The sequence below is a fragment of the Phocoena phocoena genome, chromosome 7 (genome assembly GCF_963924675.1).
Source record: "Phocoena phocoena chromosome 7, mPhoPho1.1, whole genome shotgun sequence".
NCBI lineage: Eukaryota > Metazoa > Chordata > Mammalia > Artiodactyla > Phocoenidae > Phocoena > Phocoena phocoena.
In genome coordinates, this window is record NC_089225.1 from 87,304,667 (window position 1) to 87,331,389 (window position 26,723).

Sequence of the window (26,723 nt, forward strand, 5' to 3'; positions counted from 1 at the left end):
GAATAACTTAAATTCGATCTTTATTTCTTGCATGTTTGGTGTATGCACTTTATTTTAAAACAAAAACTTCTGCCTTTGGGGTTATGTTAGAAAGGAAAAGGTAAACAGTTTTTGTTACACAGAAATGAAAACTTAGGTGTCCAAAAAAGTTATATATGACCAAATATTAGTATACTTACTATTAAATTTCTGTAAGCCATGATAATAGAAAAATGGGCAAGGGGTGTGACAAAGCAATTTAATACAAATGGCCAGTAGACATGTGCAAATACATTTTACTCATTAGTAATAATCAAAGAAGTATAAATAAATAAAATAAATGGAATGTGTTTTTATTTATTTAGTTTTTAAAGAAGTTACATTTCAAAGATTTATAATTCCTGAGATTAGTAAGAAAGTCGGGAAATTGATATTCTCAGATACTGTTGGAGATTGTCTCCCAAAACAGGTGTACTGGTTTACACAATGTGGCAGAAAGTATCAAAGACCATATAAATGTCCATGCCCTTTGACCTACCAATTTCCATTTTCATTAATTTGTTTCAAGGAAATAATAATTATGGATATTTATAAGTGTATATATATATATATGTATATATATACATACATACACACACACACAACAGGGAAGTTCATCAAAATAGTGAAAAACTTGTAATGTCTTAAATGCACATCAATAGGGATTGGTTAAATAATTCCATATTATGGGATACTCTGCAGCCATTAAAAATCAAATTGTATAAGAATATTCTATGTGGGAAAATATGATATATTGCTAATAAAAAAAAGGTTATGAAGCTAATTATAGGGAACAATTTTTATTTATAAACATCCCAGCTAAGCATATATGTATTCATGTATAGAAAGAAAGCAAACATACTAGCATATTGATGGTGGTAGTGGGATTACTGGCAAGAGAGTTTTCCCCAGCCATCCCTAACTCCACCCACCTCGAAGCATTTTTTTCTTCTTCTAGTTTTCTGTAGTCAGAATATACTAGATTTGTACTAGAGAAGAAAATACATTGTTTTTTAAAAAAGAGATTCTCAATATGTGATTAGATAACAATTTATGCTGAATTTCAGGTAACACCAGTTGTTGCTCTTTCCAATGAGTCCTGGTCCATGTCATTTGCAAAATACCTTGAACTTAGGTTTTATGGGCACCAATACACCCGTAGAGCCAATGCTGAGCCGTGTGGTCACTCCATCCACCATGATTATCACCAGTATTTCTCCTATAACCAGATGGTAGCATCTTTCAGGTAAGAAGTCTGAGCGACCTTGTCACAATCACATACTCCCTGGAAGGCTTTATAACATTTCCAGTATTACTAGATTGAATTAATTTTTGGTGTGTGTTGTTCCCCATTCCCACTCTTGCAAAGGCAGAGGGCCATATACTCTGTGAAGAGCTTTCAGTGTTATTATTTTATTTAATCCTTTAAGAAATATGTATTATTATCACCCTAAGTTAGAGAGCTTATAGCTGACAAATAGAGCTAGCAAGTCATGATCCATGATTCTTGCTACTGCAGGTGTTACTCTTAACCATTGTTTTTGCATCTGAGAGCTTATCAGAATTTTTGCTAAGACATTACTTAGCCATAAGGGTAATCGGATATTCCGGATAGAGCTAAAATCACTAGTTCAAAGAATGGGTGTTTACACTTGTTCTTAAATGATTTGAGAAAGCCTTCGGGCTGTGCCTTCAGAATATACCCAGAACATGTCTCACCACCTCCACCACTACCACTCTGGGCTGAACCTCTGTTGTCTTTTACTAGATTATTGCACTAACCTCAATCAGTTTCCTTTTGGCCTTACCTGCTGCAGCCTGTTCTCAACACAGCAGTCACAGTGGTCTTGTTATATGAAAATCAACTCAGGCCACTCATGTGCTCTCGAGCCTCCAGTGGGTGTCTGTTTCACCCTGAGTGAAGGCCAGAGGCCATTTACGAGCCTGTGAGCCCCTACATGCTCTGGCTTGTCACCCCCTACTACACCCCCCCTCGCTCACCATACTTCAGCCTCACTGGCCTCCTGGCTGGACCTCAGCTATGTTAGGTAGGCTCCTACCTGGGAGCCCTGCACTTGCTCTTCGTCTCTGAGCTGCCTGCTCCCAGATATCTGCCTACTTTTCCTTATTTCCTGCAGGTCCTTGTTCAGATTTCACCTGCCCTGACTCCCTCTCACCGGGGCACTCCTTGCTTCCCTTTCCTGCTTTATTTTGCCCTGTAGCACCTACTGTCTGGTGTAAGATATGTTTTAAGTATATGTTTTTGTTTATCGCCCAAGCCTTATTATTCCTGAATCACGAGAGCAAGAATTTTGGCCCTTACTCCATGCTGTATCTCAGCACCTAAAACAGCATCTGACACATAATAGGCACAAATAGGTACACAAATAGGAAATACTTGTAATTGAACCCTATTTCCTTTTTTAAGCAAGAGCTATTAACCATGAACCTAGGGCCTAGGTGAGATGTAGCATTTACTAGACATCATGAACTTCAGGTGGAAAGGAAACTCACAAAGAATCCCTGGGAACTGAGAAGGTAGTGAATGCCTGTGTCCAAGCTAATTGTAGGAAGGAGTCCCTCTGCTCATTCATGGAGGTTTATATCCCAGTCATTTGTTTGTAAAGCACATGAGGATGGCCTCGGGGGATAAAAGATGACATCTCAATGCAGGGGAAAAATAAAACAAAATCTTTTTAAAACTGGGGAGGGTATTTGTAATGGCTGAAAGTTGCCTTCAGTATTTTTGATTGTTTTAAAAATGCCATTTCATAGAAACTTTATGATCTCTTGCACCTCATAGGACTTAGTTGGCACCTTTACTCAAAATATTAAAATATTTTTCACTTTTCTACTATTACTTGTATTTTTTCCTCTCAGTTATTCTCCCATTCGGCTTCTTGAAGTGTGTGTTCCACTTCCCAAAATATTCATTAAACGTCAGGTCCCACTGAAAGTGGCCCTTCTTCAGGATCTGAAGGACTTCTTTCAAAAGTAAGTTTTATTTTCTTTGGTCATCTGTTTTTGTTTAGTACTGCCTGAAATCTAAACTATTTTAAATATCATGTTTGTTCCTTTAGCTTTCTTCGAAAACAGAAATAACCTGTTTTTCTAATTGTATATTATATATGCCTGATGTAAAAAAGGAAAAGTGTAGACAGTTCATAAAAGTACTGACAAAGAAGTCAAACGCTCTCAGGCATAACAACTATTAAAATTTTGATATACGTCCTTTTTTGTTCTGCAAAATTGTATGTGATTCTTAATTAGATAAGACCTAGTTAAAGTTTTGTGTGTACATCTTTTTTCTACTTGTGTGAGATTAGACAATTTGATTCTGACTTTTCTAAAGTGCTTAATATTGTTTATGTTTATATTGTTAGAGTTTCACAGGTATATCTTGCTGTGGATGAAAGACTCGCATCTTTGAAAACTGATACATTTAGCAAAACAAGAGAGGAGAAAATGGAAGATATCTTTGCACAAAAAGAGGTAATTCATTTTTCTGACAGAAACCCAAATGTTAGCTGTGAACTTGTTAGAGGTTCCTTTTGGGGTGTGTCTCAGATTGCTGGAGTGGTTTCTGTTCCTTGTAGATGGAAGAAAGCGAGTTCAAGAGCTGGACTGAGAAGATGCAAGCACGGCTCCTGTCTTCCTCTGTGGAGACCCCTCAGCAACTGCAGTCGGTCTTTGAGTCACTCATCGCCAAGAAACAAAGCCTCTGCGAAGTGCTGCAGGCTTGGAATAACAGGTGTGACTTTGCAGTCCGGTGTTTCTTTTACATTATTGCAAAATTTGCTCTGCTATCATGTTTTTGATGTAAATGTCCTTATTAATTTGGATGTTTCCTTTTACTCTCAAGTTGTAGGAGCTTTATTTTTATTGCCACTACCACCCTTCACCTCTTTCATCCTTTAAAGTGTAGGTTGTGAAGATAAAAACAAAGATGAGAATAGCCTTCATTGCTGTTGCAAATACAGTGTGTGTGCTTAATGAACCTAATTTATCTGTATTAGTATGTCATGGAGTGATTATTGGGTTTTAGGCCATTACTTTCAACTCTATTATTTTGTGTATCTTGTACCTTTATTTAAATATTTATTTGGGGAAATATTTCCCTTTAATGCTTATTGAAAAGTTCAGTTAGATTATTATAGCATTTATTGAGCACTTGGACCATGCTAGGCACTAAGTAAGGCAGTAGATGGACATGCACTGTTTTATTTGATTTTGAGTCCTACAATGTACGTATACTGATTCCATTTTACAGAGGAAACTGTGGCTGTACGAGACTAAGGGATTTGCCCAAGTTATAGAGCTGTTAATTGTCAGAGCTTGGCTTTGAGCCCAGGTCTGTTGGTCTTTAACACCCGTAGTTTTTACGTTATGCTGTATTGTCTCATTATAACTTGCTATTCTTTTATTACTATAGTCATATCAGTAACAAGTGATTAATTGATTAGAAAGAAAACAAAAATTTAGTCTTAGTTATGTACAGCTTTAAAATCTATTGCATTCGAAATAGGAAAATCTAATTCTTGTGGTTTCAAAGCTATAAGGAGAATATGTGTAAACATTATTCAGGATATTGGAAGGAAAATCATATTTTTCTTTTCTCTTTTCCTTTTTTTCATTAACTATAGGTTGCAGGACCTTTTCCAGCAAGAAAAGGGTAGAAAGCGGCCTTCAGTTCCTCCAAGTCCTGGAAGACTGAGGCAAGGGGAAGAAAGCAAGGTAATGAAATGCAGTTTTGTCTTTGAGCCTATATATATTGTTATAGATATAATTAATTTCTCTTATGACACTTAGAAGTGGTAGTTTAGGGACTTCCCTGGTGGTGCATTGGTTAAGAATCCACCTGCCAACGCAAGGGACACGGGTTCGATCCCTGGTCCAGGAAGATCCCACATGCCACGGAGCAACTAAGCCCGTGTGCCACAACTACTGAACCTGTGCTCTAGAGCCCACGAGCCACAACTACTGAAGCCCATGCACCTAGAGCCCGTGCTCCACAACAAGAGAAGCCACCGCAGTGAGAAGCCCGCGCATGACAACGAAGAGTAGCCCCCGCTCGTTGCAACTAGAAAAGCCCACATGCAGCAATGAAGACCCAATGCAGCCAAAAAAAAATAAAGTGGTAGCTTAATATATACTTTATTAATAATAGTAGGAGTTTTTAGTTTTGAAGTTATGAGGTTTCTTGGTGATGTGACCTGGATTAATTTTTTTTATCTTAGCCTGAAATAAAATACATTATAATTCATTTATTGGAAACATTTATCAAAAGCTACTGTCTCCTGGCATCACTGAGGATAGTATCACAGAGGCAGTAAATGCTATAAAGGAGAAGGTGTGGATGTGCTGAGTGTATAATAGAGTCCTAATTTACTTTACTGTGAGTTTTGGGTGTTCTTATCTCTGTGCTTAAGTGAGAAGCTTTTCTTAAGAGGTCTGCACCAGGTTAGTTCTACATGTTGAGTTCATTAACCTTTCCTAACTGTATTAGTTTTCTCTTGCTGCACAGCACATTACCCCAAACTTAGTGACCTAAAACATAAATTTATTATCTCACAGTGTGTCAGGACTCTGGCACAGTGTGGCTGGGTTCTCTGCTCACAGAACTGAGATGAAGGCTTTGGCCAGGGCTGTTACCTGAGGCTCAGGATCTTCTTCCAAGCTCATCTAGGTTGTTGGCAGAGTTCAATTCCTAGTGGTTATAGGACTGAGGTCCCCCATTTGTTGCTGGCAGTTGACTAGAGGCGATTCTCAACTCCTAGAGGCTGCCTGATTCCTTGCATGTGGCTCTGTTCATCTTCAAAGCCTACAGCAGTGGATTGAATCCTTTTCATGTTTCAAATCTCTGAATTCTTCTGCTGTGTCTGACCTCTGGACACAGATTTAAAGAACACATGTGATTAGGTCAGGCCTACCTGGTTAATCTCTGTAGTTTAAGGTTAACTGATTTGGGACCTTACATACATGGTAAAATCCCTTCACAACAGTATCTGGATTAATGTTTGGTTGAATAACTGTGTGTGTGTATGCCAGGGGTGGAGTTCTTGGGGGCCATCACAGAATTCTACTTACCATGCTAACCATGAACAGATGAATTAATGTCAATATATTATAAGGGCTTAATATTCTGTTATCATGAGGACTTTTGAGAGAATATCTTTTTGTACAAGTGTGTAGTATTTGTAGCAGAGTATTTTCATGGAATGATGGGTTCAAGTGCGTTGGATCTTTGTGTTATTTAGTAACACTGTGTAACTGTATTCCTCCTTTTTGTCTCATAAATAACTGTGTAGGAATCACTTTTCCTTAAAGTTTAGGTGAGAGTAAGAATAAGAATTACTGAAGATGATTTATTAGTATTTGCCAAGTAGTTAAGGACAATTAACGGCTATCACAAACTGCTAGTGGCCTGTTTGCCTAGTGATGAAACAGTGAAGCTAGTGGTGTAAGACCTCTAATTATAATATTGAGACATAGAATTGAATAATACAAAATCAGTCAGTAGATGATTATCTTTTTTTTTTTTTTTCTTGTGCGATACACGGGCCTCTCACTGTTGTGGCCTCTCCCGTTGCGGAGCACAGGGTCCAGACACGCAGGCTCAGCGGCCATGGCTCACGGGCCCAGCCGCTCCGCGGCATGTGGAATCTTCCCGGACCGGGGCACGAACCTGTGTCCCCTGCATCAGCAGCCAGACCCTCAACCACTGCGCCACCAGGGAAGCCCCGATGATTATCTTTTTGAAAGATCAAAAGTTGATTTGAAAATCTGTAGCACTGCCTTTGTATTCATTCATTTGATAAATAGTTCTTGAGTGCTTTTAGGCACTGTTCTGAGTGCAAGGAATTCACGTTTGTGAATGAAGGCCATAGTTATTGTCCCTATGGAACGTTCGTCTAATGAGACTGACAATAAACAGATGAACCAATAAACATTTAAAAAACAAATGGAAACAAGGCTATGAAGAAAAAAATTAAAAGAAATGGAGAGTATTGCTAGGGGAGTAGGTGATGGTGAGTTATTTTACATAGGGTGCCCAGGGAGGTCTCTCTGGTATGGTGAACAAATCAAAGAACATTTTAAGTAGCAGTCTAAGAAATGACTTTGTAATGAAATTGTACACAGGGCTGATAGTCATTTAAAATGTATCTTATCTATGGATAATGGGACTTGTGAAAGTCCAGTGGGTAATCAAAGATTACTAGGCTTAATGGATAATATAAGTAGTTCCTAGATGCTCTAATGGGTCTGTGAGCTATTGTTTAGAACAGTATTCTCAAAGTATGGTTCAAGGATCCTGGGGGTCCAAGACCCTTTCAAGGGCTCCACAAGGTTTCTCTTTTTTAATTAATTAATTAATTACTTAATTAATTTATGGCTGTGTTGGGTCTTTGTTGCTGCGCACCGGCTTTCTCTAGTTGTGGCGAGCATGGGCTACTCTTTGCTGCGGTGCATGGGCTTCTCATTGCTGTGGCTTCTTGTTGCGGAGCATGGGCTTTGGGCGCACAGGCTTCAGTAGTTGTGGCACGCGGGCTCAGTAGTTGTGGCTCATGGGCTTAGTTGCTCCGCAGCATGTGGGATCTTCCCGGACCAGGGATCGAACCCGTGTCCCCTGCATTGGCAGGAGGATTCTTAACCACTGTGCCACCAGGGAAGCCTTCCCTTTTTCAACTGTATATCTGTGTGAGGCTAGATTTTCTTTATATACTTCAATCATAATAATATAGCTCAACAGGTTAAATGCAGAAGTCGGAGAGGAATTTAACTGTCTTCTATTAAGCTAGGCATTAAAGTAATTGTAAAAGTGTAAAACAATGCCACTCTTAATTTTTTTTAAAAAAATCTATTTTTAATTAAAATATGTTTTTTATGTTAATATGTAATGGGTTTATTATTGTATTTTTAAATGAATTAATAAATGTACGTTCTATAACTTTTTCAGTTTTGATTTTCTAATAAGGAAAAATTGGAAGATATAACCCACATAAACAAAAGCTATCTGAGTGTCTTAATGATTCTTAAGAGGTTGAAAGGGTCTTGAGGACAAAATGGTTAAGATTCACTGGGTTAAAAAAATTTTTTTTTAAATTTAAAATTTTAAATTTAATGTTTCCTTAAGAACAAAGTATTTTGTTCTCTACAGATAAGTGCAATGGATGCATCTCCACGGAATGCTTCTCCAGGACTTCAAAATGGGGAAAAAGGTTGGTCCTTGAGTCTGGTGATCACCTGTCAATGAATTTAAGACATTTCTTAGTCTATAAGTTGTTTTTAACTACTAAATACTGAGAATTTTTTTCTGATGCAATTGAACATAGACTTTTTTTTCCTTCCTGTAAAACGTTTGTAGCACTCTAAGTTTAAGATTATCATAAAGTACATTGCATAAGATAAGTTAGGATATAGAAATACATGATAAATGAGAAGATTGCTTTTAGGGAAAGAACAAAAAGACAAAAGGAAACTGAATTTCTGTCTGGATTGTTATAAAGTCAACTGCCAGGTTTCATGGAAAAAAATCTTATAAAGTTTAATTTATATTTTTATATCACTAAAATCCTTTCCAGACTTAATTTTTCCTCAGTATTTCGTAGAATAACTTTTCTAGGTGCTATCCTAGAAAATTGGTAGGGAAATTTACTTAGACTATCTTTGTAGAACAAGAGCTCAACTCAGAATTCTTGGCATTTTTCTATCATAAGTAAGTGAATTTCCCCCCTGAGAATAAGCATGTGATTTGTTTTCCCCCAGTAGTGTCATAATTGCATTCTCTATTAAATTGAATGAACTAATATTTAGGTAGGCATTATGGTCTAGTGCAAAGAATATGGCATAGGAGCCAGAATTGGTTACCAGTCACAGTGCTGTCACTAAGATCCGCTTGGGGTCAAGTCATATAACCTGTCTGGATTTTTGTATCCATTTCTAAAATATGCACTGAAATGGCCTATGTAACTTTTAAGAAGCTAAAATTCTTTGGTTTATGAAGTAGAAATAGGAGTTGGCATTTTAAAAACATTGCTGTTGGATAGAAATGGACTTAATGTTTTAAAGCGACTCATTTGCACTCTTGTTTTTCTTTAGAGGACCGCTTCTTAGCTACCCTGTCCAGTCAGAGCTCCACCAGTTCCCCCCACCTCCAGCTGCCCACTCCTCCCGAAGGCGTGCCTGAGCAGGCCGTGGGAGGGCCCCCAGAACTTGATACCACCAGCAGTTCCGAAGGTACAGATCAAGTCACTTTTACTGCACTTCGTCCAATAGAGACAAACACTCTGAGTGCTGTGACACAATTCTTTCTTAGCCCTTTAGGATTTAAAGTTTTTACTATTGAAAGGGCTGTTTCAGATGTAGCTTTTTACCATATCCCTTCTTCAGTTGCACTGCTTGACATGTAAATATCTCAGTAACAAAATGTTATTTCAGCTTCATCTACTTTCTGGGGATATTACTCTCTTAAGTCTCATTAAAGCCCATGATTTTTGCCTTGTAAGAAGGAAAGAGAAATTGCAGCCTTTGTCTAACAACAAATATTTGTTTCACTAATAGCAAATTTTTACCTTTTTTCTTTCTTTCCTTGCTTTCTGTTTAAGCACCAACTACTTAATTGTAGCGTAAACTTTAAAAATATCTTTTAAATTGCAATTAAACTCAGATGTAATAGCCACAGTGTGCATAACTGAGTTGAAGTGGCAACAGGAACAGCTGTGACTGAGTTCACGCATGCTCGGCCAGTAATTATGTCATGGCTGCCGCCTGGCCCTGTGATGATAAGAGGCCATCGGTTGCAGGATGATCTCAACTTCAAACATGTTGAAATGTAAAAAAAAAAAACAAGCCACTTGGGGTCAGTGCTATGTATGCTTCACTATTGCTTCCTGTTTGATAGTCATTATTCCTAGATCAAAAATTTTACACCATAATTGGTAATTATGGTGTGCACATGTCTGTGTTCCAAAGAGGAAATGAAATATAGTTGACGCTTTATACTTTCTTTTACTCTTTCTGAATATTAACGTATAAGTAGAATATTTTTCATTCTAGATGTATTTGATGGACATTTGCTGGGATCCACAGACAGCCAGGTGAAGGAAAAATCAACCATGAAAGCCATCTTTGCAAATTTGCTTCCAGGAAACAGCTATAACCCTATTCCGTTTCCTTTGTAAGTATTATAAAAGCCAGTGGCTGTTGGGTGGTTTTATTTTTACTTCATTTAAAAAATCTCTCTATAGATATACTCTCTACATATTTAAAAATGTTTATTTAACTGCATATATGTATTTCTCAATCCAAAATTATACTTCATCATAGTAAAAAAGATGTCTTTTGGTATAATATAATTTGTAGAACATGTAATCATTATATAGTAAATGAGTGGATTAAAAAAGCATTAACTAATATTACTTAATGCTTAAGAGTACTGATTCTGAAAAGAATTGCTTATATATATATATTATTAAGATATACTGCTACATCCATTGATCTCATAAAAACATATTGCTGATTGTATATGAGGATATTACTGACCCAGTAATTTACTGGGACGTGATGCTTTTTTAATAGTGATGATGAATTGCAGTGGCTATACAAGTTTTCGTGTGATTTTGTTTGTACTGGACGTACTCAGAGTGGGGAAAAACATAGGGCTGGCTTTCTACACTGCCAGTGTGGAAAGCTTTGTTTGGAGTGATGATTCCAGAACTCTCTGATTTGAAAAAGAATTCTGATAATTTTCAGTTGTCTTCAAAAACTTTCTATTGATGTATTTTCCTTGGCTGTTTGTTCAAGTTCTGCATATATTTTGGCTTAATTATATTCTTGTAATTGTGCATTATTTAGTTAACTTAAAATTGTCCTGAGATTTACTTGTAGTAGTGCTAATGGTTTGTATATGTGATTTTCTGCTAATTTTGTTCTGATTTATGTATTTAAAAATTTTGAACAGTGATCCAGATAAACACTACTTAATGTATGAACATGAACGAGTGCCCATTGCAGTCTGTGAGAAGGAGCCCAGCTCCATCATTGCTTTTGCTCTCAGGTATTATTCATGGGGCTTTTTCACCTATGATTGTATCTTTATATTTTGTGTGTATTTATTAATCGCTGTATTTTGAGTTCTGTTACATAGAGTAGAGCAAAATATAAGTAAATGTAAAATATTAAATATAAGTAAAAGAATATAGTATTTGGATGTGACAGCTTATTCTTTTTGTATCTGATAATGTACACTTTACCCAAATAATAACAGGATGATTCTTAAGCTCCTAATAATTAAATTAACTAGGCAAGTTATTTACTAATCCTTAATATCCTTTAACCGTTCTCTGTATTATAATATGTATCCATTGTATCCTTTCCTTTGCTTTATTTATTGACATAATACTTGGAACATATCTGCCTTATATCATCTGAATGTCTTTTTTGTATTCTTCATTCATTTCCTTCCTGCTTCCCACACATAGCAGGTAAAGTTTCCTTACTTAGAGTAATGCTGTTCCTATGCCTTAACCCATTTACATGCCCACAGTTATCATGTGTCTTAAAGAAGGACCCCTCTTTAAAAATATTTATATATCATGTCTAAAAGAATAAAGCTTTTTAATCTTAATGGTATCTTGGTAGTGGTAGAACCTAGTTTAAGTAGAATCTAAGATGTTTAATAAAAATTTTTTTCCTCTTGGAAGACATTGAAATTAAAATTTTATTTTTAATATTGGTTACAAGTTGTCCATTTATCAACAAATATTTGAATGTCTGCAATGTGTGGTATACTAGGTACTGGGTATACAGGGGTAAACAAGATGGATTTATAGGCTTCAGCATTTATGTAGTTTCGAGTTACTATTTGGATAATGAAGATTTTTTTCCTTTAGAAGATTCCATATGATAAATTTTTTATCTTTGCCTTTTGACATTTATGAAGATAGTATTTGCTTCTCCTTTTATTGGTCAGACATACTACATTAATAGATAAGAAAGGCAAGAAAGTCAGCCAAGAAAAACATATATTTTGTACTATGAGGAAGCAAGTTTTCTAGCTGAGGTCACCTTTTTCTAATGTCTTGGGAAAATAATACATGCTAAGATGCTTCCCTTGTTCCCTAACATCTGATTTACCTAAATCAGTGCTTCCAGACTGCTAGTCCAAGAGTTGGATGTTTTTGGCCAATGCAAACTAAAAAAATATGCTTTTTCTTAAAGTTCAATACCTTTAAGTTGAAAAGTACTCTAAGTTCCTTTCCTCTCTATTATACTAAACAGTGAAGTTTCATGCTCTTCAGTTAGCTGTTCAACCCCTGAAGGCATTTGTTCTAAATGTTAGTGTGGAGGCCTTGACAATCATATTTAGGATATTGAGCCTGGTTGGTGTGTTGGGTCATATTTTGTATTATTTTTTGTGAAGACATTGACCTTCTTCATGAAGCTTATACTTGATAACTTTTGTTAGTTAACTTGTGTTTGTTTAATTATGGATGCTTACAATGATTGTGTTTCTACAATGCAAAGCTTATTCTAAAGCATATGATTTACTTTAAAAGAAGACCATAATGTTTAACATTTTTCAACCTATTTCTACCCTAAGTTGTAAAGAATACCGGAATGCCTTAGAAGAATTGTCCAAAGTGACTCTGCGGAACAGTGCTGAAGAGGGGCTTTCAACAAACAGGTGATCTGCGATTGATTAAAATCTATTTTCATTGAGCTACGTCATCATTTTCTAGGTTCTCCTACTCCAATTTTATTTTAGCTTATTGTCAATATAAAAGTTTCTAGAATATAGTCAGTGGCACTCATCCTTTAGCCAATAGTTGATAGAACAAAATTTAGGTATAGCAAAAGACCTTAAGAAGTCTCTTAGGATACAGTTTTCTGATAATTTGTCATAGAAGTTCATTGTGTATTGCAGATTTAAACTTTTAACCTTTTAAGTTCTCTTTATTGTTTTCATTTAAAAAATAATAACTCTGAAATTAGTAAACTACTGCTTGATTTTATAATTTAAAGTATTTATGAATTTTCCATAATAATTAAAGATCTTAACAGTTAAAAAATAAAACAGCCCCCCACCAAACCAGTTCTTTAAGTGTGTTCAGTATTTGAGACAGAAATTGTCGTCATTGTTGGACTTATGGATGCTAATATAGCTCTGATAGACTTGTGAAAAATATTACAAGAGCCTATATACTTTCATATATTTTTCCATATGCTTTTATAGCTTTATCATTTTGCTTTTTCTTAAGCCCAGTAGACATTTCAAGCCTTTTTCTTCCATGCTAACCTGTGTTTATATAAATTATGAATCAGATTTCTGATATTGTGGGTGGGGTTAGGTGGGGGGTAGATTAATATAGGAATTAGAGTACTTGCTATTTTGTGTCTGAATCATATAAAACCAACTTTCCTTTTGTTTTTCATTTTAGTACTTTAGACAGCAGACCAAAGAGTAGCAGCCCTATTAGATTACCTGAGATCAGTGGAGGACAGACAAACCGTACAGCAGAAGTAGAACCACAACCAAGTAAGATTACAAATGGAGAAGTAATTCCTAGTTTTGTTTGTAATTGTGGTTTGAAGAAGAAAACACATTAAATAAGAAATGCCATCTGGCAAGGATATATTACTTCTGGTCTTTGAAATACAGTATGGATGTAAAATTTTTTGTATATCTTCTTTTGTACATATTTCACTTTTCTTTGATTCTTACCTTAAGTTTATTAAGTTTGAAACTCCTAGAAACTCATAGGTCTATGCAAAAAATCTGCCTTCCTGGCTAGAGCTTTCAGTTTAAAGCATATAACTGAAGAAATATAACAGCAGTTTTTGCTTGTTTGTTTGTTTTTGCAGCATTGTTGGCATTGTGAAAAGAACTTTTCATGTATTGTCTCCTTTAATTCCCATAATAACCCCATAAGAGTTATTTGACATATCTCCATTTTTCAGAAAGTAAGTTAAGACTTAGATAATGCAATTTGCTGAAGGTTACACAAGTAATGGGGAGCTGGGATTTGAACTTGGATCTCTTTGACTTTGTCAGTCAGGAATATTCACTACGAGGAGCAGAAAACTCAAGTGACTATTGGGTCTTGAATGACAGTTTATTTTTCTAAGATAGCAACTGCAGGTAGACAGTTGCTAGCATTGGTTCAGCTACTCAGCATTGTAATGACAACATAGGGGTAGTTTCTCTTTGATTCTCTTGTTTTACTCATGGTCAAAAATGTCCCACTTAATGTCTGCATTTGAGGCAGAAGGAAGGGAGGTACAAGCTGCAACTGTTCTCTTTTATTGGGAAATTCCCTTCCCCCTTCAATCTCATTGGTTAGAAGTGAGTCTCATGGCCACCCTTTCCTGCAAAGGAGACATATAAAGTGGTAAGCAGCATTGTCCTGGTTGTCTTACATAAATCATGATTCATTTCCTGGGACTCTACACATTGCTGCCTCAAACAAAATTGGAGTTCTGTTAGCAAGGAACAAGGTGGGATTGGATATTAAGGATATTAAGGCCATAATGGTGTCTGCTGCCCTAAGTAAGCACTTCATGATCGACATTTGATGTGGGTTTTGTTAATGGTAAATGTGCAAGATTAGGATCATATGTATTAGTGATATGATGAAGCTCAAAACTAAGAAGAAAAGTATAGAGCAAGCTTTAGTGATAGTTTTGGTCATCCTGTACTACTTATTTTTGAAAAATGCTAAAACTAAAATTGTATATTTTGCTCTGTTGAAGTGTAGGAAGACAGATGATATAAAAACCTTTAACTTTGACGCATTGTAGCTTGGAATACTGTTTTGTATTAGTTTAATTAACTATACTGTGATACTGTAAGAACCCAATCTTGTTGCTTAAGATATTCTGACAGCCTTAGAAAAGTGAAATATGTACAAAAGAAGATATACAAAAAATTTTACATCCATACTGTATTTCAAAGACCAGAAGTAATATATCCTTGCCAGATGGCATTTCTTATTTAATTTCTAAGATGGCATTTCTATATAATTTCTCACATTTTGATATATAGCTATCTGAACATTGCTCTTCTTTCATGTTTCTGATAATAAGAGTGCTTGACTGCCCCCCTAAAGATCCCATAAAACATGTGGAATAATAATCTATCAGTGTTACTCATATTTATTACTCTCATATAATGGTTACTGCTAACAAAGGAATGAGTTGAAAATTTTTATTTTTCTACTTGCAGTGACCTGTACTTAATATGTTACCTCTTATTTTTAGCCAAAAAGGCTTCTGGAATGTTGTCCTTCTTCCGAGGGACAGCAGGGAAAAGCCCTGATCTCTCTTCCCAGAAGAGAGAGACCTTACGTGGAGCAGATAGTGCTTACTACCAGGTTGGGCAGACGGGCAAGGAGGGAACGGAGAATCAAGGCATTGAGCCTCAAGGTGTGTTAAAGGAGACCAAATGTGCTTATTCTAGGTTTCGATTTACTTATTTCAGTTGGTTATGTTCCTTATAGCTTGAAGTAGATGCTTCTGTTGCTGAGACCAGGGCATTCCCTCTCTTCTCACACCTTGGTGGGGGTAGAGTGGGAAAAGCATGGCGCTTGGAGGATCCAACTGGTTTCAGATGTCATTGCTATCACTTACTGTGTGGTGGAATTAGAAATCCTACTTTCTGTACTCGGAAACTGGAAAAGCAGTGTCTTCCAAGGTTTACTGGGTTTACTGAGGACTAAGGTTTACTGAGGACTAAGTGACATTATACATGTAAAACATGTGTCTCACTATGCAGCTCACAGTATATATTCAAATGTTTTCATCCCACTACCCCCTCAGACGTTTCCTTTCTTTTCCAGTCTCTGTAAGGTGGAAGCTGTTGATAGCCACCTTCATTTGGATATTTAAAAAATATATCTACCTGATTGTGTTTGAATACAGGGTTATTAGACCAGGAGTTGGCAAACTATGCTGACCTGTCTTTGTTAATAAAGTTTTGTTGGAACACAGGCACACCCTTTCATTTACTTACTGTCTGGCTGGTTTTGCATTATATTGGCAAGTTGAGTAGTTGCAACTGAGTAAAATAGTTACCATCTGGCTCTTTACAGGAATAGTTTGGCAACCCCTGGGTTAGATCATGAATTATTAGTTTAAAAAATAGGAACTGCATGGTAAGTTTTCATCAGTAATTAAGATATGCGTTAAGTATTCTATAGGCTGCTATTGGGCTGTGATCCTTGGAAGGCATTGGTGCTTTGAAAAAAGTAATTTTGAAATGTGAAACTTAGTGGATGACTTGTTCTTCTAGATATTAAAATATATCACAACTCTGCAATAATTAGAGTGGATCTGGCAGTAGGTTTGCCAGACAAATCAGTCAAATAAAAAAAATAGCTCTGAAGTAGACACTAGTATATTTTCTATATTGTACATATATCTTAGTATATGATAAAGAAAGCATCTCAGACTATTGGGGAAGCATTATTCCATACACAGGGAAAACTGGTCATAAACTCTGGTAAAGAAGCCACAGAAAGTCGTGATGTTAGAGCTGAGTTATTTTATTGCTATCATAGAGATTACTTAACTATAAGAAAAATTATTCTTCAATCTGAATTCTCTGATTTTAATCTAAAAAGTGATCTTTCAAAAGGTACATAGATTTTTATTGTAATTTACACAGTTAATTGTATACATGATGCTTGCTTGAGAGTGACTTGACTAGGATAACATGAATTGACTTGTTTTTAGTATTATATCAGGGGAAAAAGAACAGACAAAATGACCTGATAACTATCTAAAACTTTGGCTTTACTAATGATGTTAAATCTTTTAGATGAAGTAGATGGAGGAGATACACAGAAGAAACAACTCACAAATCCTCATGTGGAGCTCCGTAAGTATGAGATAAATACCTTTGGTTTGGGGACCAGGACTATAATTGAGCAAACTCCATTATTTGAAGCTTCCAGCTTCTCACTAGATAAATATTCTACTTCTTGAAATGAATATTAAGTCTGTGTACTGATGAACATTTGTTTAGTCTAAATTTAGTTTATAAAATATACATTATTTAATTTAGAAGGAAATTTATTTATAAATTTAATTAAAATTATAATTAATTTATAAATTATAATTTAATGCAATGTCTGATGTTTAAATAATTACTTTTTGTGTAATCTAGAGCCACAGAGCCTTAATAAGGCATCTAGAATTGTGTGTGTGCATGTGAGTGCCAAAATTTATTATCCAGCATTATAACACTATAGAAAAATTTAAGATGTAAAAGTACAATGATGAAAATACAGTGACCAGCATAAAATTAGAAATGGGTCTTATTTTCTGTTTGATTTTTCTAGAAATATGAAGGGTGGTCATAAGATGCTCTTTAATCCTTCCTGAAGATAACTTTAACTGAATTGTGATAAACAGGGATGTAGTAGACTTAATGTGAAAAATGCTATCGTGGAGAAACTTAAATGATTGCATTTGGTGGGGGTGGGGAGTGAGCAAGAAGGAAAAGGAAAAGGTATTTCTGATCCAGAGGAGCTTTTTTTTTAAAAAAACACTTCTGTTTATAGAATTTTCCGATGCCAACGCCAAGTTTTACTGTCGTCTCTACTATGCGGGAGAGTTTCATAAGATGCGAGAAGTGATTCTGGGCAGCAGCGAAGAAGATTTCATTCGTTCCCTTTCTCACTCTTCTCCGTGGCAGGCCCGAGGAGGCAAATCAGGAGCTGCCTTTTACGCGACTGAAGGTAAGTCTTTTTAATCATTTACTAATTAAGCGGTATCCATTTTTTTCCCTCGGATAATTTATGAACCCCTTGAACTGAGGTAATACGATACTGTCTTTTTGCAAAACATGTTTTTCTTTTTATGCTTGAGAGGATGAAAGAAGCATATTTAAAAGAATATATGGTGTGTAATGAGAGACAAATATTGATCAAATCCTTTTTAAATTCTTTCTAGTCCTGAGTTTTCCAAATGTAAATAATAACAGAGAACTTCTAGAAGACTCAAAAGGTACCTCAGAGCTCATGAGAGAAAGATAAAAATAGAAACATTTGACCTGAAAACCAGAAGGCCAAGTTCTTAACCTACAAAGTTTTACAGAAGATCATGACCATCTTTATTTCACATTCCATTTTCCATACTCACTGAAAGTGAAATTATTTGAGAAAATACATCAGGAAAGATGTGCTAGATAAGAACTTTCATAACTGTTACTTATTGGATTGTTAACAAAGGAATTTATAACATTTTACTTGGTAGTTAAAAAGAAATAGATCATTTAGCTATGACTTCAGGTGTGGTACTGTCGAAAGTAGAGGTTTCTTGACTATATAAATCCTCAGAAGCCCTTCCAAACCTTCAATTACTTGAGAACTGTGTTCTGATCAAAGTCTTCTCAGTGGTGTCAGAAAATATCCCTTAAAAATGTGAAGCAAACAGATCATTTGGGATTTTTAGAATGATTTATTTTGGAATACCTCAGTAAATATTGCAATTGAATAAACATGAAATGTTTGCCTTTTAGATGATAGATTCATTTTGAAGCAAATGCCTCGTCTGGAAGTCCAGTCTTTCCTTGACTTTGCACCACACTACTTCAATTATATTACAAATGCCGTTCAACAAAAGGTAGAAACCCAAACCTTGATCTGTAAGTTTACTGGGCTTTTTCACATCCTGAGAGTCCTAATGGCAGTTTTCTCCGTGGTAGTATGTGAACAGAACATGACTAGATCTCTGCTGTGCTGTTGAGGTGTGGTAGAATGCAGGGATTTCAGACTCTTTTTCCTACATATATATAGAGAGATTACCCACTTGTCATGAAGCAGTGAGCCTCCTGTGAGTATGAAAGAGTCACATAGATTTTTTTTCCATTTATGGGTTTATTGCCTATTATTGGAGGAATTATGTCATAATAAAATTTGTGAGTTTGAGAAATTGAGAACGATTACCCCTTGGGAGAATGTTAAAGATCTAATAATTTTGTTGGCATTGGTGCTTTACTTCATAGATTCAAAGGTTTGAGTTTGTTTTAAGGTCCTCTGACTGATCATATTAATAGAAAATCATGTTTGGGTAATACATGAATAATCCAGATATTTCCTTTTGAAAAATTGAAGTATAGTTGATTTACAATATTAGTTTCAAGTGTGTGGCATAGTGATTTGGTATTTTTGCAGATTATACTTCATTGTAAGTTGTTACAAGATAATGGCTATAATTCCCTGTGTATATAATATATCCTTATTGCTTATCTGTTTGATACAGAGTAGTTTATTAATCTCATACAAAAAATTTGTCTCTCCCCCATTCCCTTTCCCTTTTGGTAACCACAAGCTTGTTTTCTATATCTAAGTCTGTTTCTGTTTTGCATGTACATTCATTTGTATTACTTTTAGATTCCACATATAAGTGATATCATACAGTATTTATCTTTCACTGACTTATTTCACTAAGCATACTATTCATACATAGTCCTTTTTGATATGAGTTTACTATTTTCTTGATTAGAGGCCCACTGCATTGGCCAAGATTCTTGGAGTTTACAGAATTGGTTATAAGAATTCCCAGAACAACACTGAGAAGAAGCTAGATCTCCTTGTCATGGAAAATCTTTTCTATGGGAGAAAGATGGCACAGGTAAGGATACTGGACTATGCAAAGCATTTAGCTAGCATTTACCCTTTGTATTTCTGCTTCCTGAACATAATGAGTCAGAGAGTAACATGATATTTGAGAGTAAATATTAAACTTTGGTTACTAGGCAAAATTTAACTTTTGAGTTATTGAACCCTGTAGGAAAGAATAAAGAGGAATATTGTGGACTGGTCCTAAAATTTAACATATCCAACATCCTAGAAACACAGAATTATAGAAAAAGAAGGCAGATGCAACATAACAGTTTTAAAGATGAAGAAACTGAGGCTCAGAGACATTGAGTACTTTATCAAAGTCACACAGCTATGCCTAGAACTCAGGTTGGTCTAGATTCTAGAACAGTACTCTTCAATGTGCTGGTCCTTGAGCTGTTTCCAGTCCGTGGTGAGATAAGAGCTTGTACTAATCAATAGAATGTAATTTAATGCACTGCTTTCTTCATCGAGAATGTCTTGCTATGGCAGAAGCATCTGCTGTACTAAATTGTGGGTTTAATGATGTAATTGATTTACATTCTGGCACTAGCGTCTCTGTCATCATGAACCAGGAAAGCCTGTCTAGCAGTAGTCTGTTGAATAACACTTCAGGTCGCACTGGTCTAGTACCCAGGTCCCTGACCTTTGAGTGTGTTGCTTTTCCTAATGCCCAGAAATTCCTAGAGATATGCTGTTGCTTCTACATTGTCCTAAGTAATTGCATAGTTTTGGTATCAGTACTTAAAAGTTTCCTCTGAATGTTTGCATCTGTTTTTTAAACTGCTTTATGATTCAACAATATATTTTTGGAGTTACTTGTTAATGTTTCTTAGAGCTGATTAAATGGGTCAGTATATTTCAATAAATGAGTACCTAGCTATTAATTTCATGATACAATTACATCACCATGTGTTTTATGTATTATACAATTACAATGTATGCATTTAGTGACTTATATAAGCTATTAGGTTTTAAAATTAAATTTTAAAGTGTTTATAACTGTAGTGGCTACAAGGAAGCTTTCTGCCTTTTTAATTTAATTAACCATTTGTAACAGCTCACACATAAATGACAGAGAGTTTTCTTTCTGCTAGGTTTTTGATTTGAAGGGTTCACTTAGGAATCGAAATGTAAAAACCGATACCGGGAAAGAGAGTTGTGATGTAGTCCTGCTGGATGAAAATCTCTTAAAAATGGTTCGAGACAACCCTCTGTATATCCGTTCTCATTCCAAAGCTGTGCTGAGAGCCTCAATCCGTAGTGACTCCCACTTCCTTTCTAGCCACCTCATTATAGATTATTCTTTGCTGGTTGGGCGAGATGATACCAGCAATGAGCTGGTAGTTGGAATTATAGGTAAGTTGATGAGCATGCCTTGTGTATAGTTCATGATTTAAGCCAGAGTAAAATTTGAAGACTATCTGGTGTAGTAATAGCTTATTGAATAATTTCACAAACTTTCATTTGAAATTTTAAAAATAATAGTTTTTCTGTTCTGGTACCTTTTATTCAGGTTCCTCATTTCCATTTTCATTATTTTTACCAAAAATATCTGTATTCAAAAGTCACTTGAAGGTGAAGCCCTATGAGGTTGTTATGAGGATTAAATGAATTAATATGGTAAAAACCCTTAGGACAGTCCCTGGCATATTGTCCGCACCTGCAGTATTGCCAGCACTCAATAACTATTGTAGAAGTAATAGTAATGGTAATTGCGGTTGTCATCTGCTTATATTTATTAAGAGAACCTTTACTGCTAATCTCGCCCCCTGCAACAGATTATATCCGAACATTTACATGGGACAAAAAGCTTGAGATGGTTGTGAAATCAACAGGAATTTTAGGAGGACAAGGTGAGCAGAATTTTTGTTCTGTTTACTCTTTAAACTGTTCTCATTATCTTCCTCATCAGTTAACATATACTAAATGGATACTTTAAAAAAAATTCTAAAACATAAGTGGTTATCTTTGATTTTATCATGATTTCCAAGGTGATCAAATAATAAGGGGAATTGTTTAGGTGGGGAAATATGGGGTTTTAAATTTGTGTTAAGATGCCAGAGGTTCTCAAAATGATAAGTTAAAAAGGCCAGAAGTTCTGAACAGGAGGTTGTCTTGAATTAACACTTGAAATCCTCTAAGTTCTCTGAGAGCTGCCAGCGCCATTTGTGCTTTTAGACATCTCTCATCTCTAAGCAAGAGCGTCTTTTAAAATAAAAAAAAAAAAACTCCTACCAAGAAGGACCTGTCCCTTGTCATGTGGCACAGTGAACACCCTCCCTCCTTTCTGAACCCGCCGTGGTGTGTTTGCTTACAGACCATGGCATTTTATGTCTGTTGACATGAAAGAACATAGCCGTTGAAGTCAGTTGTCTTATCAATTATGTAACGGCTTCCTTTTCCCTCTTCTCTTTCATAATCCTAGGTAAAATGCCGACTGTGGTCTCTCCAGAGTTGTATAGGACCAGATTTTGTGAAGCAATGGACAAGTATTTCCTGATGGTACCAGACCACTGGACAGGCTTGGGTCTGAACTGCTGAAACAAAGCACATATTTTGAAATGGACCAGGAAAAAAAGGGGCCTGGAACCAAGGACCAAAATTAAGCTACATGTTTTATTCCTTCATCACATTCACCACTGTATGCAAAGCCCTTTCAGTTCTGCGGCTGTGGAGGCCATCTGTAGCCTGAAGGGTTAAAACTCTATGGATTTGCACTTTGGTTTTTGAAACCTACAAATGAGCTATCCGTAGGCTGGGACGTTGCATGAACATTTTGTTCACTTAAGCTGAAATCTAGGCACATTTCAAAGGGCTGAGGACAAATGTATGGTTAGAGATGAGATACGGTGAAAAAATGGGTTGTCATATTTGCTAACAATCCTGTTGAGAAAACAGTGTCTCATAGATTGTGACTCTCCTGGCATCATATTGGACAGATTCTTTACCTAGAAAGCATTTGTAGAGCTGGTGAATTTGTTTTGTGTTTCTTATGTAACAATTTAATGTTACCTCTTATCAGAATTTCTGAAACCTTAAAAAAATTCTGAATTATTTTATTAATGGCCAGTTAAACAGATTGATACAATCTATTCTTGTTTTACTGAGGAATTTGACTTAAATTGAGAATCCTGTCATGTTCTGTATCTTTCCCTGTTTGCAAGTGTGTTTGATATTTTTCAAGTTCTGTCTCTACTTCTCTGTGGGTGACAGGAGGCTACAGCCATTAACTTTAAGCCTTTTCCTGGAGCTGTTTTTTTAAGCTTATTTACAGCTTTTGTGCAAGTAATATGCTGAACTGCACTTGTCTACACATGCTCATACTCTCGGTTTTTCTCCCACTTTCAGGGAAACATTAGTAAATTAGTCTACAGTGACTAAATCCCCAAAGGGATAATTATTAATGAAGGGTTTTTTTTTAATATAAAAAATAAATTAGGCCTGATCCAATAAATTGGGTGAGGGAAGCACTTGCTTTATTTTTTATAAAGGTAAAGTATCCTTTTCAATACAACTAGCAATTTATGTGGCATCTATAAAATTAAGAAGTTTCCAGTATGGACATCCCTGTTTTCTAACTTTCTGTACCAGTTTCTAGGCCAGTTCTGACTATTGAGAAATGTTAACAGTTAAGATATTCTTAGTGAGAAACTTATTGTTTACTAGAGTTTTTGTTTATTTAAAAAGTGATCAGAAGTGTACTAAACTGTCTTTGAGGAAATAACACAACCCTGAATATTTTCTCATGGTTTCTTTCCCGTAATAAGGATAATTTGGGGTTTGTAAAGTTTTAAGGGTTCCACTCTTTTCAGGCTTCCTATAGTAGCACGTTTCTATTTCACCTTTCACATAATAAGAAAAAAATCTGGTTACATTCCAATTACAGAGACTAAGTATGTAAAATAGGAACATTTTGGAAAGTTTGCTTGAGAAAATGAAAGCATTAGTTTGGTGTTTGGTGCTTATTGGAAACATGATTTGTTCTGTACTAGAAACAAACTGACCAAGGACTTACTACTGATCTGGTGATAAGCACTTTTTTCTTTTTTAACATGTGATGTGCCTTTTGAAAACGTACAAAACAATGACGATTTTAGTTTTGATATTAAAGGCCAGTAAAGGAGTTGTACAGGGCTGAAATATGTGGAACATTATTCACTTCTCATATGTCAGGAACATGCATTTTGCATCTCATATTGAATGCAAACATATTTTGCATCTGTTTATTTTTTCTGTCAGGAGGCTTGGGGTTATTTATCCTGTCCATTTCCCTCACCCCAGTCAGGAGCACTTCCAGGGGCAGGTGTCTTCCCGCAGCTGTAATCACGTTGTTTCTTTGTTTCAGTCTCAGTACCACGTGTATAGCTTGAATGCTCCATTGGAATAGCTCTTGACAATAATGTGTCATGTTGATTTTGTTTTCCTTGCCCATGACTTGAAGAACCGATTTTTTTTTAAAGTACTGCTGCTTAGGTAATTTTGTGGCTAAAAAAAATTCCAATATGATATAATCTGAAACAATACTTGTTGCCTTGCAAGGGTGATCTGTCCTTTTAAAACTGTCTTAATGGAGGGGAAATATAAAATTTAATTTGTTTTGAGTGGTAGAACTATACACCCGGCCTCTTGCTGCTCTTGTTTAGGCCACTACCAGATACATAAGACTTTTCAAATACTGTGTACTCAGTGTCAGGCACTGAATGGCTGTTTACCTCTCTTGAATTCCCCATTGAGGCCTGGAGAACCTTGATGATGATACGTTAAGAACGAGGAAGAAATCTTAATACTCTCTTCTTTAGAATAAAAAAATGAATTCTGAGAATAACTGATAGCACAAGAAAGCTATGTGAACATGTCGCATTGTATAAAAATCTAATTTATAAATGTGAAGTGTTTTGATGCCATCAAAACTTTATTTAAAAAAAAAAAGATTCACTTTTTTCTTACCCAAGCCTAAGAAAAATAAGAGGAATAAGCTGTTGCAAGCCCTTTTGTAGTCTATTGAATATTTTAAATTTATAGATATTCAAATTTTCCTACAGAATGTCCTACTTATAATTTTTTCCTGGATCCAGCAGTGAGTGGTTTTCTAGCTTTGGCCTTTATTGGGTATTGTAAATAGTAGGGTTGTATTGTTTTTTGTGGCATCAGCTTCTCCTTGGCTTTTTACCCATTAGTGTCGTGGGCTTGCATAAAACTGCTGAGGAAAATAATCTACCTGTATAGAAAGTTTGCTTAGCTGGCGGAGTGAAAACCCTTGCAAATGAGCCTGGTGGTGAAACAGATCAGGCCATTCATTATTCCTCAAGTGTTAACATACTGACTTACGCAGTATTCAAACCATCTAGTGCAATGCCTTTTTTGTTTGTTTTTGTAACACGGGTGCAGTTGTATTATAGAAAAATAAAAATTACAATCATGAGCAGTTTTATTAATGCTGCTCTGCTTGTTTTGTAAGAAATGTATATTACGTCTTTGACAGGTTTAATTTTAACTAGAGAAATGACATTGTAAATCAAAATAGCCTCTTTTAATTTAATATGAAAAATTCAATTAACAATATTGAAAATACTTAGTGTATTGTATTGTATATATTTCTCTACTTTGGTTCCAGCTGTTTTATATGATTGACATGTTATTTATGAGATAAAACTGCCTTGACCTTTTGGAGACTTATACTGTAAAAAGAGGACTTACAATAAACTGAGAATCAACTTCACTTTGTTTTGAATCTGCTTGAGGAAATTAATCTGCTTGAGGAAATTAAGAGGAGATGGAGTTGGTGCCCCCGGCCCAGCAGTGTTGTCTTCTGTTCATTCTTTCCCCCTTCCGACGGGAGAATTGAAGTCTTTCTCCTCCTCTTTCGGTCTCAGAAAGGGAGTGCTAAATCCTTGGGTTCACTTTGCCCCATATGGGCCTGGCCTTTTCTGTCCTCCCGCCTGTCTTCAATTCTGTTTCTGCTTTCCTTATGGGGCGCTCTAGAAAGCTTGGCCTTGCCCATCGGGGAATGGCTGAGTCCACCTGGAGGGCAGCCTCCACTGTTAGTTGTTCCCACCCTTCACAGGATCCCTGAAGTGGATCCAATGTGCTGCAACCCGCAGCTGTAAGCATAGCGACTCCCACTCACCATGCCCAGACTCACAGGGCGAAAGTGAGAACCGCTGGACAGAGGGGATGGCCCCTGTGCCCAGAGATGCCCAGGTGGCCTGGCTTTGCTCCCTCTCAACCCCCAACAGTGGTGGAAAAGGTGTATGCATAGTACCAGTTTTCTGTCCCCACTATCTTGACGTCTCGTGTCAGAAATTAATTACTTATAAAATTCCTGGGTTAACGCTAAAAGAGACTGTTTTTAAAACTATTTTTAAAAAATTAATTTATTTTTGGCTGCGTTGGGTCTTCGTTGCTGCACGCAGGCTTTCTCTAGTTGCGGCGAGTGGGGGCTACTCTTCATTGCGGTGCTAAGGCTTCTCATTGCGGTGGCTTCTCTTGTTGCAGAGCGTGGGCTCTAGGTGCGCGGGCTCAGTAGTTGTGGCATGCGGGGTCAGTAGTTGTGGCGCACGGGCTTGGTTGCTCCGCAGCATGTGGGATCCTCCCGAACCAGGGCTTGAACATCCCCTGCGTTGGCAGGTGGATTCTTAACCACTGTGCCACCAGGGAAGTCCCTAAACCTGTTTTTTTTAATTACAGAAAAGAAATTAAAAATTATCATCTTGTTTTTAAGCATATACTTCAGAACTGTTACATGGCACAATACATCTCCAGAACTTTTTCTTCTGGCAAACACTGAAACTATACCCATTAACTCTTTTTTCCCCCTCACCCTAGCTCGTGGTAACCACCACAGTCTACTTTCCATTACCATGAGTTTGACTACTTTAGATTCGTCCTTACAAGTGAAATCATGCAGTATTTGTCTTTTTGTAACTGGATTTGGCCCCTTAGCATAATGTCCTCAACGTTCATCCACGTTGTAGCATTTCCTTACTTTTTTTTAAGGTTGAAAGGTATTCCGTTGTGTGTGTGTTGCTACATTTTCTTTATTTATTCATCAATGGACATTTAGATTACTTCTACCTC

General features: G+C 36.2%; 1 protein-coding gene across 1 annotated transcript in view; it reads left to right on the forward strand.

Annotated features, from left to right (window-relative positions):
- PIKFYVE (phosphoinositide kinase, FYVE-type zinc finger containing) overlaps positions 1–22,187 on the forward strand; it is a 70,828-nt gene extending 48,641 nt beyond the window's left edge. The window contains exons 23-41 of the mRNA XM_065880218.1: positions 1,086–1,264; positions 2,899–3,012; positions 3,402–3,510; positions 3,615–3,769; positions 4,662–4,752; positions 8,177–8,237; positions 9,118–9,255; positions 10,075–10,195; positions 10,979–11,074; positions 12,620–12,703; positions 13,458–13,555; positions 15,277–15,441; positions 16,835–16,894; positions 17,580–17,756; positions 18,539–18,642; positions 19,525–19,653; positions 20,741–21,002; positions 21,425–21,499; positions 22,072–22,187. Of these exons, the coding sequence (XP_065736290.1) occupies positions 1,086–1,264; positions 2,899–3,012; positions 3,402–3,510; positions 3,615–3,769; positions 4,662–4,752; positions 8,177–8,237; positions 9,118–9,255; positions 10,075–10,195; positions 10,979–11,074; positions 12,620–12,703; positions 13,458–13,555; positions 15,277–15,441; positions 16,835–16,894; positions 17,580–17,756; positions 18,539–18,642; positions 19,525–19,653; positions 20,741–21,002; positions 21,425–21,499; positions 22,072–22,187 (2,334 nt within the window). The remainder of the gene's footprint in view (positions 1–1,085; positions 1,265–2,898; positions 3,013–3,401; positions 3,511–3,614; positions 3,770–4,661; positions 4,753–8,176; positions 8,238–9,117; positions 9,256–10,074; positions 10,196–10,978; positions 11,075–12,619; positions 12,704–13,457; positions 13,556–15,276; positions 15,442–16,834; positions 16,895–17,579; positions 17,757–18,538; positions 18,643–19,524; positions 19,654–20,740; positions 21,003–21,424; positions 21,500–22,071) is intronic.
- Positions 22,188–26,723: the final 4,536 nt, after the last annotated feature.